Consider the following 16,458-nt stretch of genomic DNA (forward strand, 5'->3'; position numbering starts at 1 on the left):
TGATCGTGTCACTTATATGCTATATTAAAACTTTGGATCAAATAAACGAATTAGAATTGCTAAACTAATAAAGTACATATAATTAATAATACAATACCAATACCTATAAGCATTGAAATTACACAGACAACCTTCATTGTCACGTTTACTTCATCCACACTTGTAGAATGGATCAATTAACGGACGCCAATCCCTTTTATCACCTCATCTGTTATCTTTTCTTTGCGTATGCATTAGTATTAAGGACATACTTTGCTCAAAGGTGTCATTGCATATCACGACAATTCAAATCCTAGTTCAGTTAGGTTCTGAAATGTTTAGTAATTTTAGAATTTGCACTTGTTCAACCTATTTTTATTATCCTGAACTAGAAAGAAGACTGTTACTGTGACCCTTTTCTTATAGATTGTTCCATCGATTGTCTTATGTTTTCGCCGAATTTCGTTTTAAATATCCTTACAAGCTTCACAATGGTTTATGCTTGCCGCATAATATGTTATTGTTTTTTTTGGCAATACAAAACAGATAATTTCTAGTTTATGTCTGATTCATTCATCGTAACAAATATTGTTTTTAGTCATACATTATGTCACATTAGTGCCTGAATGGCTTTGATGATGCACATTTAGGCTCATATACTTTATGATTGGTTGATTCTCAACTCTAAGGAACCGATTTTACGAAAGAATGAAATGACAATAAAAATTGCATTTATTTTTGGAACATTTGCTTAGGTTTTGACACATTGGTTAACAATAGTGTTAACACAGAACCCGCCTAGATAACCAAAATTTCAGTCATTTAATTTAGAGATAGCATGAGTTGGACATTTCCATTGATTTTACGGTCAGATAATTACACACATGGAAATATATCATCTCGACAAATCTAAGCCACGTAAAAAAAACATGTGCTATCCCGGACACATGCCATTTATGTTATGAACCAACGGGACCTATTCGATTCTGCTTCTACACATGCCGATATATTAAGGATCCGTGAACTACGATTTGATAGTTTGGAGATTAGTGCTAAAATAACAAATTAAGCTTTGATTATATTGTATAAGTAAGCGGGAGAAGACGATATTGTTCATTTAAAGGGATCTTTTCACGTTTTGGTAAATTGACAAAATTAATAAAAAAATCAGATTCGCAGATTTTCGTTGTAGTTATTATATTTATGAGGAAACAGTAAAACTGAACATTTACCATGCTCTAAAATATCCATTATATGCATCTTTCGACAATTTAAAAACCTGAAAATTATAAAGCGTTGCAACGCAAAACGATTTAATTATTTGGAAAGTTTTGTTGTTGTTTTTAAATTGTGTGACACTACTAGATTGGTTATTTTTATATAAAGTATAAAATACAACAAGCATAGTATTAGCACAGATGGCCGAGTGGTCTTAACGATAGACTTTTACTCCAGGGGTCAGTGATTCGAGCCCAGGGTTACTTTTTTCTTTCTTTAATTTTATTCTTGATGTTCACGATTTATAACTGCAATCTAACATATAAGCGAGAACACAAGGATGACAATAATAATTGTTCAATCAGTCCTGCAAAATTAAGGATACATCCGATTTTTAAACTTGGCCTTGCACGGTTTATGTATAGTATATGACTTCCAACGCTTCCTGTCGAGAGTATGTTTGAGTCATACTATTCAGCCGTGTCCATACTTTGTCCTTTATATATGCAATATGTTCGTACCATGAGCGGTCATTAGTCAACTGGACTCCTAAGTGTTTTTGAACAGAAACTTCTGGAAAAGTTACGTTTTTCATTTTCAATAATGGAAGATAATTGCTCAGGATATAAACAGTTTACCACTGTTAATTTTACATCGATGATTATTTTGAAATCAAAATTCTCAAGTATTAACTCTATTACGTATACCGTATTACAATTTGATAAAAAGTTGCTATATTATTCATTGGTCAGTTCAAATGTCCATCAGTCTGTTTGTCCGTCGGCTTGTCTTTAGTTGTAATGAAGCTTGACAAAAGCCCATATGGATTTGAGGATTTCGAAATATTGTCGTTAAAATAATGCATGCCTATACGGTTTAATATTTTTTCGAGAAAAACCGAATAGCTAGCCGACCATCAGTGTAATTTTGTTATTTGCCAAAGTAAAGTTTGTCCGCACAATAAACTTCCCTTGAATTGAATTTCAAACAGACATGGCACGACCATTATGAGATGATAAGTCGTGCACAAAAATCATGTTGATGCCTCTGTGATAAATTGAACTTAAGGTAGAATGTCAGAAATCAAAACTTAATAACCAAATATCTACGTCGGTATAAATAAGACAATAGGTGATTGTTATATATAAGATGGTGTATATGTTTTGACTGATAAACGTCATTTGTAAATGACGTAATTCTAAAAAATATCAAACTGACAAAGTGCATATCATCGTCATAATACTATCCATGCTTGATATAATATCAATAATACGTATGTGGATAAAATGTCGAGGGTGCATATAGTATATTTGTAAAGTCTTCTAATAATATGCAGGCTTCTGTAAAGCGCCATACTTTGTTTCATTCCTTTATTCATTGCTTTGAATATTCCAATGCGCAGCCGCAAGTTGCATTCATTTTTTGTTGTTGCATATTTGAATGCTTTGACGAGTGATGTTTGCGGATTCAAATGCTTATGCACTGATCGCTTACCATTAATAAAGGACAACGTGCTTAAAGATGATTTCGCCCCTCCTTTGTGTGTAACATAAGTTTTCCTTGTTTTACATATTTCATGAAACATGCATACATTTCGGTATACAAAAAACATCAACGCATATATTTTTTTCATATGTATATATAATGTCGACAATATTACTATAACATCTTGCAACGAATACAACTCTTCAAGTTGCATATTCAAAAACACGACCGAGCTCCGCGATTCTTGTCCGGCTAGCTAACGACCAAGTCGCCAATGCAAGAACCTTTGTGGGCCACGGTCACTTCACCATGGCAATATTTAGACGTCAACTCGCACGAGTTACCTGCAAACAAAAACAAAATGGTAAAAACGTCATTTACGCTCTCTTGTGTATTGCCATCAGTGTTTGACAGTTCTTTGTTAGCTTTTTGTTCGTCATAAATACGTAACAGTTATCTGCACGGTATTCATATAAAATACAGTTTAACAAATGCTATCTGAGAGTGTTTAGGACAAAACACATATATGAGTGTGACTCATTTCGATTAATGAAGCAATATTATAAAGATATTAAGTTGACCCAAAGTGTAATTTTAAGCATGGAATTCACTATTATTCCGAAGTACGCTGGTTCTGCTTTCTGACCGTATGTTATGCCATCAGTTCCACAGACGGGTGCATACAGGGCGAAGCACATTACATCAGGACACGCGGCAACAGCAAGGCCAATAGTTGGATGTGCACCACACGCGCCTGGTTTATGAGTCAGAGTGTGGTCTAGGCAGTGTGCAGCGTTGAAGAAGCAAATGTTATCTGAAAGTGAAGAGATCACCTCAGAATGTTATCTGAAAGTGAAGGGATCACCTCAGCATGTTATCTGAACGTGAAGGGATCACCCCAGCATGTTATCTGAAAGTGAAGGGATCACCTCAGCATGTTATCTGAAAAGTGAAGGGATCACCTCAGCATGTTATCTAAAAGTGAAAGGATCACATCAGGATGTTATCTGAAAGTGAAGGGATCACCTCAGCTTGTTATATAAAAGTGAATGGATTTCCTCAGCATATTATCTGAAAGTGAAGGGATTTCCTCAGTATGTTATCTGAAAGTGAAGGGATCACCTCAGCATGTTATCCAAAAGTGAAATGATCACCTCAGCATGTTATCTGAAAGTGAAGGGATCATCTCAGCCTGTTATCTGAAAGTAAAGGAATCACCTCAGCATGTTATCTGAAAGTAAAGTGATTACCTCAGCATGTTATCTGAAAGTGAAGGGATTTCCTCAGCATGTTATCTGAAAATGAAGGGATTTCCTCAGCAATAATACGTTTCACTTTTTGCATGATGTTTAAAAAGCACAAGGTCGTGTACGCTCACATATTTTTGTATGTTTCTTTTTATCATATTCTTTGCATACCTCAGCATGTTATCTTAAAGTGAAGAGATCACCTCAGCATGTTATCTGAAAGTGAAGGGATCATCTCAGCATGTTATCTGAAGGTGAAGGGATCACCTCAGCATGTTATCTAAAAGTGAAGGGATCACCTCAGCATGTGATCTGAAATTGGAGGGATCACCTCAGCATGTTATCTGAAAGTGAAGGGATCACCTCAGCATGTTATCTAAAAGTGAAATGATCACCTCAGCATGTTATCTGAAAGTGAAGGGATCACCTCAGCATGTTATCTGAAAGTGAAGGAAGCACCTCAGCATGTTATCTGAAAGTGAAAGTGATTACCTCAGCATGTTATCTGAAAGTGAAGGGATTTCCTCAGCATGTTATCTGAAAGTGAAGGGATTTCCTCAGCAATAATACGTTTTCACTCTTTGCATGATATTTAAAAAGCACAAGGTCGTGTACGCTCACATATTTTTGTATGTTTCTTTTTATCATATTCTTTGCATACGTATGTACTTATATAATTTATTGTATATTAGAGAAAACATTATTTAACATTATTGTGTCATTTCCAGAAACAAAGAATATTTTTATTTCAAGCTTTGTTAATCGTTTTAATAATATGGCATATGGAATAAACGTAATGTACGTACTAAGGGGCCAAACACTTCTTAGAAAATTTGTATTTCTCCTATAAAGGTGTAAGCTAAAAGCGATTTTGTTGTTGCACTCGAGAGTTAATTGATTTTCATCAGAACCCTATCTATGCTTGTTTCGGAAGCGGTGAGACTATTAAGTCTCATTCGTGAATGTTTTGTTTACTTGTGTGTGTTGTTGTCTACGTTTGTTTTCGGTCTTATTGTTTGACAAAAGCTTCCATGCCATTAATTAAAGGACCGCATACAGTTATTAGATATCTACCCTTCTGGTGCAACTGAAGTTCAACTTTGGGTATATGTGATCGAAAAAGACCGACCAAATGAAAATTCTTAAGAAATTTCCTTCAACAAACATTTGTTTCACTATACGAAGATGTAGCATTCATTAGGCAAACTTCTACAGTTCAGATTATATGTAAACAGTTTATGTAATTTATATATTAGTCTTATTTAAATCAATTCCTCGCGGTCAGTACAAAAGCGTTAAACTGAGGATTATGTCAATCAGCTTGCTCTTTAAAGGGGCCTTTTCACGTTTTGGTAAATTGATAAAATTGAAAAAGTTGTTTCAGATTCGCAAATATTCGTTTAAGTTATGATATTTGTTAGGAAACAGTAATACTGAACATTTATCATGCTCTAAAATAGCCATTATATGCATCTTTTGACGATTTTAAAACCTGAAATTTATAAAGCGTTGCAACGCGAAAAGAATTAATAATTCGGAGAGTTCTGTTGTTATATTTTGTGAAACTACGAGGATTGCTTATATAAAGTATAGAATTCATCTGTTATTGTATCAGGAAGAATGGCCGAGTGGTCTAAGTCGTTTTGACTCCAGGACTCCAGCGGTCAGTGGTTTGAGCCCTGCTGATGGTTACCTTTTATTCTTATTTTATTTTATTTTTGAATTTTTACTGGAGATTTTTAGATCTGATGTTAATATTTATCAATATAAAGCATTAAATGACAAACTTCAAAACATGCCAAAATCCGTGAAAAGGCCCCTTTAATGTCTTGTGTGTACTTACCGAAGGTTTGGCCATTTGAGCCGCATATTGGGTTGTAATATTCTGGGCACACCTGTGAACACTGAACGGCCTTTCGGTCCAGAGTAGCCCCGAGGCAACACCCTGTACATGAACCAAAAATAAATATGTTATTCTTTGTTTTAAGTGCCGTTTAAAATGATGAAGATAATGATAAAGGTCATAATATACTTAATAGTTTCCCCATATAATTTAATGTAAAAGCGACAACTTTAAACGAAAATAAATGCAACATTTTGCACATAGAGACCACAATAACCATACCTTTTTTTAAAGGCCATTCTAAGCGAAATCGAATTATGCAATAAAAAATATATGCCATGTTCAAACCAAGAAAGAACTTGTCACAAATCAAAATCGACTGTTTTTGCAACTTTTTCCGGCCGTTTCTTAGTGGAATGTAACCTTTTTCAGTGCAATGGTTTACTTTAGTCTCTATGTTTATTATATTTCAAGGATTCAGTAGTGAAGACATATTCATGCCCTACCACTATCTCCAAAAGATAAATCACGAACAATTGTTTAAAGTGTAAAACATGCCTTCGAGTCAACAATGATTTTTTTTTAGAGAGTACAGCCCTACACGATACGATTATTTAGTATACTGTAACCTAAAACTGATGCGGATGATGACGTGGATAATTAATATAAGTATTATTATTTTTATCTTTAAAAAACGATTATCATTAGTATAAGAATTAGTATCAGTAATAGTATTTGTATTTGTATTAGTATTGTAAGGATATATGTATTTAACGGTTTTAGCAATATTACACAAATTTACAAATACCTATTATTGCAGCTAAGGCGCACACGACTTTCATGTTGAAGACCTTTGGAATATGTGGCTAACTTTTGAGTCTGGCGGACTATTTAGGTTACCTTATCTTTGATCGACTTTGGTCTTTAGTTCGACCTTTAAGGGGCTTTTTCACAGATTTTGGCATGTTTTGAAGTTTGTCATTCAATTATTGTTATTGATAATTGTAAACATTGGATATAAAAAGCTTCAGTAAAAAATCAAGAATAAAATTAAAAATAGAAAAAAGGTAACCTTCAGCAGGGCTCAAACCACTGACCACTGGAGTCCTGGAGTTAAAAGTCTACCACTTAGACCACTCGGCCATCCTTCCAGATACAATGCTAGATGTATTTTACACTTTATATAAGCAATCCTCGTAGTTTCACAAAATATAACGACAACAACAGAACTCTCCAAATTATTAATTCGTTTCGCGTTGCAACGCTTTATAATTTTCGGGTTTTTAAATCGTCAAACGATGCATATAATGCTATTTTAGAGCATGGTAAATGATCAGCATTACAGTTTCCTCACAAATGTCATGACTAAAACGACAATTTACGAATCTAAAAACAACTTTTTTTCAATTTTGTCAATTTACCCAAACGTTAAAAAGCCCCTTTAACCTTACCTTGATTGTACGAACCCTTTTCTTAATAGGAACATCTTGATCGTTCAAAACAACACGATTCAGCAATAATTGTTGAACATTTTAAAGGCCTTGTTGTAAGTTTTAAAACTGTTATACGACATTTTAATTGTTTGTACAGTTTCCCAATTATTGTCATGGTATAATGCAGCCAAAATCAAAGGTTAAGTAAATATAGCCTTGTTAAATCCGTTACGAGGTTGATTCATGTGAGTTGTACTGCTTTCGTGCTATTATTAGTAACGTCACTAGTAAACTTTTCATGAAGTCACGTTTCAGTATTTGTCAACGTCTCACTAACATTTTTTATTTATATTCATAAATATAATATTAATATTATTCTTAATTATATTTAACATCGACATGTCGACTGTTCAGTTCTTTTCATGCTCATTCAAATAAAATTAAGTTATACAGAATTACTTCATATATTTCGCCGTTAAAAAAAGTCCGGAAAATACTATTGTTCACGTGAAAAAGAGTGTTTTGTTTGCCCAATTCCGGTCTTTTTGTTGAGCATGCGCACAACTGTAATTTGCTTTCTGTACATTCGCAAATATACATAGAAACCAAGAGGCTTATTGTTGAGTCTTGCTATTGAATTAAATTTCATGCATGAATAAAACACATCCTAAAAATGCATATTTGTCCGGAAAATACTAACCAATAGTGCATCGTTTGTAAACGAACGCAATCGGACACGAAATGGTTCGCATACCTCTGTTGATATTGTTCACGCATTGATATTCAGAATTACATAGCTTTCATGTATAGAATACTTCAAGTGTACAATTGTTTGTTTAAATATGCACAAATGATGGATCATAATCAACTCATTTCGTAATAAACTATGTGAACGTCTGCGATACCTTTGTGATTAGCGGCATCCTCTAGTCGTCTGTGACACCGTTGTGGCTAGCGGCATCATCTGTGAAAGTCTACGAAATCTTTGTGGTTAGCGACATCCTCTGTGAACGTCTGTGATATCTTTGAGGCTAGCGGCATACCCTGGCCGTCTACGACACCTTTTGGGCTAGCGGCATCACCTGTGAGAGTGTACGACATATTTGTGATTAGCGGCATCCTTTTGGAGCGTCTACGACACCTTTGTGACAAGCGACATCCCCTGGTCGCCTACGACATCTTTGTGATTATAGGGATCCTTTGGGAGCGTCTGTGACACCTTTGTTGCTAGGGACATTCCATGAGTTTAATAAAATAAATGCTTGTAACATATACATTCTACAAGTGATCTACCGTTAAGAAGAATAGATTGTTCTGGAAGACAGATAACCATCTTTCTATAAAACTACATGTTGATTTTCTCAAGGTTAACGCGTTCAATGAGCAACCGTTTGTTCTTTCAATAGAAAGATATTTTCAAGGCATTGTAAGTGTTTAGTGTTGTTTTTTTCAAACATGGTGCACTCTATGAAGTGTGAAATGTACAAGTGGAAATACCTAAAAGTTTATGACCACAGATAAGAAAAATAACCTCGATTCCTCATGTGAATATCAGACGAACATATAGCACTGTAAAATATAAATGTCAAATATATATGTTTTGGGAATTATTGAACCTGGTGCTGATTAAAAAGATGCATTCCAAATAAATAACTTATTTAATTTGACATTGGTGATTTGATAGATAAATATACAGTTTTACTTTATTAGCGTCAAATTATTTTTTAAAGGATCATATCACGATAAGGAGCGGAGTGGTCAGATACACAAGATATTGAGCTGTCAACAAGGGAGTATAATCGCAGTTCAATTAACAATACTGTTGAGGTTATTCCCCTTACATCTTATTTAACAAGGGCATAATTGTTTCCGGTTTAAAGCCTCTAAACGCCCAAAATCAACGAAAATTTCGTAAAGGATTTCGTAAAACAATTAAAAATCAGTGTTCCGTTTGGCCATTGCCGAAATTTCAACGCCAGATGTGGTCTGGTCAAATAGATGTTTGTAGATACAAAATGCTCGTTTTTCGGCGTAAGCTGTATTAAGCCAGCTTTTCACCTTAGCCTGACCTTTGTTAGCGTCCAATAGAATTCAAATAAAACTTCCCGCGGCCAAGTACAGATGAATACACTTCATTGACTGCATTGGCTGATTTAAGAATACGACCAGAACATTGGAAACATGTCCGCGTCTTTGTAACACTGATTTACTGCGTGTTCAGCATGAAACAATTTTATATCTAATGAAAAGGCTTAATAGATAGAACAGTTTTACACTCAATCTCGACATCAATACAGTTTGTGCGTCCACCTTTTATTTTCAGAAGATTTTCATCGCGAGAACGTTTGCACTTAAAGGCTATGTTTTCATATTTAGTACTAACTTCCATATTCCTGTCAACATGTTAACATGTTAAAGTATAGAGAGCAGTGGAAGCGAAGACTCACTTTAATGCATTGCATTTCAACTCGCGAGGTATATCGGGTCAATTTGCGGCAACTGTGAGTGAATGTCAGAGTTTACGTACAGGTCATCGCTGCGTCTCTACCCTATGTGCTGATCGGAGTTCGCGGCCAGCAAAATAATCGTTACATAATAAAGACGCCATAGCGTGAACTAGGTGAACTGGAATTTTCTTTAGACCAGACAGATGTTAAATGAAGATATCCACCGATATCATATGGTATGTCAATAATAGATTCTTAATGTGTTTTACAACAATACCATGATAAATATTATTTTTAATTAATTTAACAAGAATTATGCCATCATATTGACTAATGAATTTAGCATGAGCGCAATGATTCTCGATATTGTTAATAATCGAATCAAATAGCAACGCCAGACAAACCACTAAAACAGGTTTGTTCGAAGAACGCGCGTATAAATATTTAAAATATGTACGGATACTTCGCGTGTGGCCGGTTGACTCATATGTTTTAATTCCACTTCCATTCTTCTTTTGGTTTTCTGTTTTGTATCTATGCGTTTATGAGCAGCAATATGTAATAATGTAAAATAAGCCGAGAAAACTCCGCGTATCATCCCGTACTTCGTTTGCTGCAGCTAAGAACTGCACAGAAAAAGACATTCGCTATCTTTGACCTCATTCATTGAAGTCTTTACCTTTCATTAACTGCAACCACAATCAACGCTGTATATCTTTTTTAAAGATATTTCTTGTTATTATTGTTTTGCATATTTAATATAATTTTAATTTCCCGCAACGATATCTACTCATACGACACACGAACACTATCATGGTACCATTTTAGTGCTCGTGTGTCGTATGAATAAATATATTCTCGGGAAATTAAAATGGAATTAGTTGTGTCACAAATAAATAAAAACGAGCATTTGTATCTATAAAAATCTATGCAATCATACCACATCTAGCGTTGGAATTGTGGCTATTGCTATAAGGAACACTGATTGTTTATGTGTTAACTTTATTTTACGAAATACTTACGAAATTTTCGTTGATTTTAAGCGTTATAGAGGCTTTAGGGTTTAGTTTATACATTGTAAACAATAGAAACCAGGGTGAAGACTCAATGTGGTTTTCAGGGATTTACAAACGGGTAAACACACCGTTCAGACATTTATTTTTGCAAATAACATCAAGTTATCGAAATACATTTGCAAATGTCTTTATTGCCAAAACTACAGTTTTTGTTGCAGTTTTTGGGTCGATATCTTGCGCTATAAGAATAAATCCTTGAATACGTCTGAAATAGGTGACAAAATTTCACGTTGCGTGAAGCATAATCGTGCAGAATACGTGGAATTTTTTAACAAGAACAAAGTATTTCTGATGTATTAAACATTACCATATGCAGCATAAAAATCTGTCTTTTTTGTTATGCACTAGTTGAAATTCTTAAGAAACATTGTTTTAAAAAAAGCCTTTTTGGAAAAAAGCAGCACTTACCGTTGTGTTTACATCTATTAAAGCGGGTATATACGATTTTTTATATGTGTATAATTGTAATATAATGATACAATATGTTACAATAACATAAAATGGTCAAGAAAAATTATACATTAAAGCCGAATTTCATAAAATGCAGCAAATACAAATTAGCGCCCCGAGCCGATTGTGACGTACATATTTTCCTACAATAACCGAAGCATTCGTCTTTGTATTTGGATCGGAGTTAGTGTTCGTGTGTCGTATGAATCGTTGCAGGAATTCAAATAAACAGTTACACTAAGTTTAGATTCACATCGTACATGTATAGTATACATGCTGGCGAATTCGGCTGTACAGCCGTTTTCAATTTCAGAATTAAATATCTGGCTTATTTCGCATTTTTCGACACATGTTCTTCTTAACTTTTATTTTACTTTATATTGAAATATATATATAATAAGTATTTTACACATTTTATATAAATTCATAAATATTTGACATTATTTGAATATTCGTATATACCCACTTTAACATTTAATCGTGAAACCAATGAAGTAACGTGATAATGCACCCCGAAGCGTATTCTTAAGTTCTATTCAATTATGCTTGTTTATAAATGAATATGTTAGTTGTGCACAATACTAAGTAATAGGCTGTACAAATATAAATTCCCCCTTCGCAATTGTAACATATGAGATTTGTAATAAAATTAACTGATAGTTTACAATGTTTACATTTTGCATCATTTGTTGTCTTTAAATTGTACTGAAAGATTGAGGGACACATTAAAATGCACTTTTCTAGTCCAGTTATGATACTGTTGTATGTTGCAAATTACGGAAAAGTTACATGGTATATTAAGGTACATTTTAAGTTCAGGACAAGTATTTTTTCCTGGAAACGTGAAATGTGAACATTTATTGAACTAGTCCGACTGAACAAGTGGATTAAAAAGATAATATCGAGCCCAGTAAACACATGCAGTGACAATCAAGTGTGTATTACTTGCTAAACATAAAACACACCATTTTTACGTATATATTGTTATTGGAATGACCTTGTTATTTATGCTTCATATTAGGGTAATAAAAAAAAAGAAAATCTCAGGATAGTGTTTTCCAGCCCTCAATTACATGATGCTTGTTAAATAAAAGCTGTTAAAATAGCTGACAATAACAATGTTTCTGTGCTAGACATAATTATTCACAAACCTCTTGAAATGTCAAATTTATATTTAGAGGTCAGGGGTCAGATATGGACACTACATATCATGCCTGAGCTGTACCTTCATCATTATTCGACCACTTTAAAACACGTTTACCACCACCATATTTTACCATGTAGAGATGGCTGGAAACTAAATCAACTAATAAGTACACTAAAATCGCACACAAAATTATTGTAAGAAAGTTTTATAAAATAATTATTATCTTATTAAGTACGATAGCATTACGGAACTAAATGTTCGTCATACTAGCATGTTTAATTATTCATATGAGGTCGATTAATCAAGGTAAGTCACGCTTGCAAGGGAATGAATTACTCAACGTAATTATCCTGAAATCCATGAATGGTGATATATTTCACAATGATGTATGTATACCTTATTACAATTTGATAGAAAGTCGGTTTATGATGCATCGGTCAGTTCGAATGTCCATCAGCCTGATTTTCCGTCGGTTTGTCTTCATTCGTACTAAAACTTGACAAAAGCCCATATAATTTGAGGATTTCGAAATAGTGTCGTTAAAATAATGTATGCCTATACGGTTTGATGTTATTCGAGGAAAACCGAAGATCTAGCCGACCATCAAGGTAATTTTGTTATTTGCCAAAGTAAATTTTGTCCGCACAATAAACTTCCCTTGAATTGAATTTCAAACAGACATAGAACGACCTTTATGAGATTGTGGGTCGTGCAAAAAAATAATGTTGATGCCTCTGTGGTAAATAGAGCTTGAGGTAAAATGTCATAAATCAAAACTGTATTGCCAAATATCTACGTCGGTATAAATAAACCAAGTGGTGACTTTTATAAATAAGACGGAGTTTATATTGTGACTGGTAAACGTTACTTGTAAATGATGTATTTCTTAAATTATGCAACTGATCAAGTGTATATCATTGCCATAAAACAATTCATTATTAATATATTATTAATTATACTAGTATGTGAATACAAATGTTGATAGGACATTTAACGTGAATACGTGAGTAAAATCTTATTATAATAGTCAGGCTTCTTTAAGCTCCATATTTTGTTTCATCCCATTATTCTTTGATTTAAATATTCTGAATCGGCGACCCAAGTTGCACTCATTTTATGTTGTTGCTTACAGTATTCGTATGCCATGCCTTATCATTTTTGATGCTTCAAAGTGCATGGCTATTGATTGCTTACTATAAATAAAGGACAGCGTGCTAAAATATTATTTCGCACCTTCCTCTTGTGCAACTTAAGTTATTTTTGTTTTTTATACTACTTTAAACATCTAGACATTTCGGTATACAAAAACCATCAACACATAGACTTTTCATATTTTATATCTAATGTCGACAATATTTGTAAAACATCTTGTAATGACTAAAACTTCGCTAGTTGCATATTCTAAAACACGACTGAGTTTCCCTATTCTTGTCCGTTTAGCTAACGACCAAGTCGCCAATGCAAGTGCCTGTATGTGCTACTGTCACCTCACCATGGCAATATTTTGACGTTAGATCGCACGAGTTACCTGCAAAAGAAGTTTTTGAAATGGACTCATGTCATTTACACATTCTTATTTAATGACAATTTTTTTAAGTCTACTTAGTAAGCTATGAGTTCAACACAAATACGTTACTGGTTCTTGTTGATTAACACTTGAACGGGCAGTTTAGCTTCAAGCCGTTATTTGTTTACCAATGTATTTGTATGACTTAATTGTTTACCCTTTAATATATGTGTTTATTGTAAACACATTTGTATAATCGAATATCAATATGTTTAACAATAAAAAAAGTAATTTACTTGGGTCTGATGTTAACTTACTGTTCAATTTACTTTCCGTTTAAGTTTTCAGCAACCAGGCCCAGTTCTTTGCGAGGTATTATTATATAATTGAGGATGAAAATGTGTTATCTCAGTGTGTTAAGTGCATGAGTATTAGTGTGACTCTTTTAGAAATATTGATAAATGATGCAATAGTATTATGGAATCAAGTGCGTCCAAAGTGTAGTCTTTAGCATATCATAAACTGTTATTTGATGTAATATTGTTTCGGGTTTCTGACCGTATGTTTTGCCATCGGTTCCACAGACAGGATCATAGAGGGCGAAGCACATTACATCAGGGCACGCGGCAACGGGAAGGCTTACAGTTGGATGATCACCACATGCGCCTTGTTTGTGAGTCAGAGTGTGGTCGAGGCAGTGTGCAGCGTTAAAGAAGCAGATATTACCTGAAAAAGAAGGGATGACCTCAGTAATGACACGTTTTAATTTCATATGATGTCGAAAAAGCGAAAGGAATTTAACGCTCCCGTATGTGTTTCCTTTTATTATATACCTGGCATGTGTATACATATATAAACTTTGATATATTGTTTCGTGGAGAAAAATAGTATCCACATATCATATAGTTTCCAAAATAGTAACATTTTATATCACGCCCCGTTAACCGCTTTGATAATGGGGCATATGGAATTAATATACTTTACTCTTTTTTTTGAAACTGTAAACTGCGTTATTTATAGTCAAATAACACAAAATTTAAGCGCATTAAGTAAGACGCATAATGTATTTTGCATAAGAGTCAATGCCGATCAAATAAATTTATTTCTCGTTCAAATGTATGTACTGACCGTAGGTTTGACCATCGGAGCCGCATATTGGGCTGTAGTATTCTGGGCAGAACTGCGCACACTGTGCCGCGGCCCTTCTGTCAATAGTTGCCCCGAAGCAAAACCCTGCACATGACAACAAAAAAAAACATCTATGTTATTCTTAGTTTTAAAACGCCGATAAAATAATGATGATACTGATAAAAAAAAATAAAAAAAAAATGTTAAAGTATAAAAAATTGTACTTTAATTACTTTTGTTATTAGTACAAGTATTGTAAGGGTAATTCTTTAAAACATCCATTAGCAATATGCACAAATTTACCAGTACCTATTATCGCTACAAAGGCGCACAGTACTTTCATGATGAAGACCTCTGGAATATGTGGATAACTTTTCCGACTGACGGACTATTTAGGCTTCTTATCTTTGTTCCACATTTGTCTTTAGTTCGACCTTTATTGTACCTTGATTGTACGGACTCTTTTCTAAATAGGAACATCTTGAAATAAAATCTTTGAACAAATCACGATTCGGAAATAATGGTTTAACATTTTCAGAGCCTTGTTTAAAGTTTTAGAACTGTTATACGACATTTTAATTGTATGCACAGTTTCCCAATTGTCATGGTATTATGCAGCCAAAATCAAAGGCTTGTTAAAGCCGCTACGAGGTTGATTCATGTGATTTGTGCTGCTTTCTTGTTATTTTAAGTAACGTCACTAGACACTAGTGAACTATCCATTAAGTCACGTTTCAGTATTTATCAACGTCTCAATAACATTTTCTATTTATATTCCTTTTTAATATAATATTGTATATATAATATATAATATTAATATAATTGATAATGATATTTAACGTCGACATGTCGATTGATCAGTTCTTTTCATGCTCATACACATTAAAGTAAGTTTTACAGAATTACTTAATATATTTGCCGTTAAAAACGTCCGGAAAATAATATTGTTCACATGAAAAGGACAGTGCTTTGTTTGCCCATTTCCGGGCTTTGTTGAGCACGCGCACAACTGTAATTTTCTTTCTGAATATTCGCAAATAGGTTTATTCAAGATACATTAGACATTACAGTCCATGAGTACACATGTATGTTGAATATATTTATATAAACAAAATGCATGCAAGTGGCCATCAATAAAAACAAGTTCATGACATGATTGATCATATACAAACTATATTATGTTTTATACATAAATTGTTAAAAGATACATGTATTTCATTATAATAGACATAGAAACCAAGAGGCTTATTGTAAAGTTTTGCTATTGAATTGAATTTTATACATGAATAAAACTCATCCTAAAATGTATTTTTCGTCAGGAAAATACTAACCAGTAATGCATCGTTTGTAAACGAGCGCAATCGGACCCGTAATAGTACGCATACCTTGGTTGGTATTGTTCACCTTAGCCTCGATATTCAAAATTACATAGTTTCCATGTATAGAATACTTCAAGTGTACAATTGCATGTTAAATATATATGTAAAAATGATGGATA

General features: G+C 33.7%; 2 protein-coding genes across 4 annotated transcripts in view; both read right to left on the reverse strand.

The window, feature by feature from the left end:
• LOC127830937 (four-domain proteases inhibitor-like) overlaps positions 1-243 on the reverse strand; it is a 3,447-nt gene extending 3,204 nt beyond the window's left edge. Inside the window, exon 1 of the mRNA XM_052355876.1 lies at positions 104-243. Within this exon, the coding sequence (XP_052211836.1) occupies positions 104-137 (34 nt within the window). The 5' untranslated portion in view covers positions 138-243. The remainder of the gene's footprint in view (positions 1-103) is intronic.
• A 2,570-nt stretch (positions 244-2,813) lies between these two features.
• LOC127830935 (turripeptide Lol9.1-like) lies at positions 2,814-15,414 on the reverse strand. Of its 3 annotated transcripts, none has more exons than XM_052355874.1 (4): positions 15,270-15,414; positions 14,961-15,065; positions 14,391-14,558; positions 2,814-3,026 (listed from the first exon to the last, which is right to left on the reverse strand). In XM_052355874.1, exons 1-4 carry the CDS (start codon positions 15,301-15,303, stop codon positions 2,935-2,937), a joined length of 399 nt encoding a protein of 132 aa, XP_052211834.1. In that variant the 5' UTR covers positions 15,304-15,414; the 3' UTR covers positions 2,814-2,934. The 3 variants fall into 3 exon arrangements, with proteins under 3 accessions (XP_052211834.1, XP_052211835.1, XP_052211833.1); XM_052355875.1 differs by lacking the exons at positions 14,391-14,558; positions 14,961-15,065; positions 15,270-15,414 and adding exons at positions 3,329-3,496; positions 5,773-5,874; positions 6,581-6,698 and having other exon boundaries at positions 2,816-3,026; XM_052355873.1 differs by lacking the exon at positions 2,814-3,026 and adding an exon at positions 13,647-13,853.
• Between the last annotated feature and the right edge of the window lie 1,044 nt (positions 15,415-16,458).

This window comes from Dreissena polymorpha, chromosome 5, assembly GCF_020536995.1.
Source record: "Dreissena polymorpha isolate Duluth1 chromosome 5, UMN_Dpol_1.0, whole genome shotgun sequence".
In the NCBI taxonomy this organism is placed as follows: domain Eukaryota; kingdom Metazoa; phylum Mollusca; class Bivalvia; order Myida; family Dreissenidae; genus Dreissena; species Dreissena polymorpha.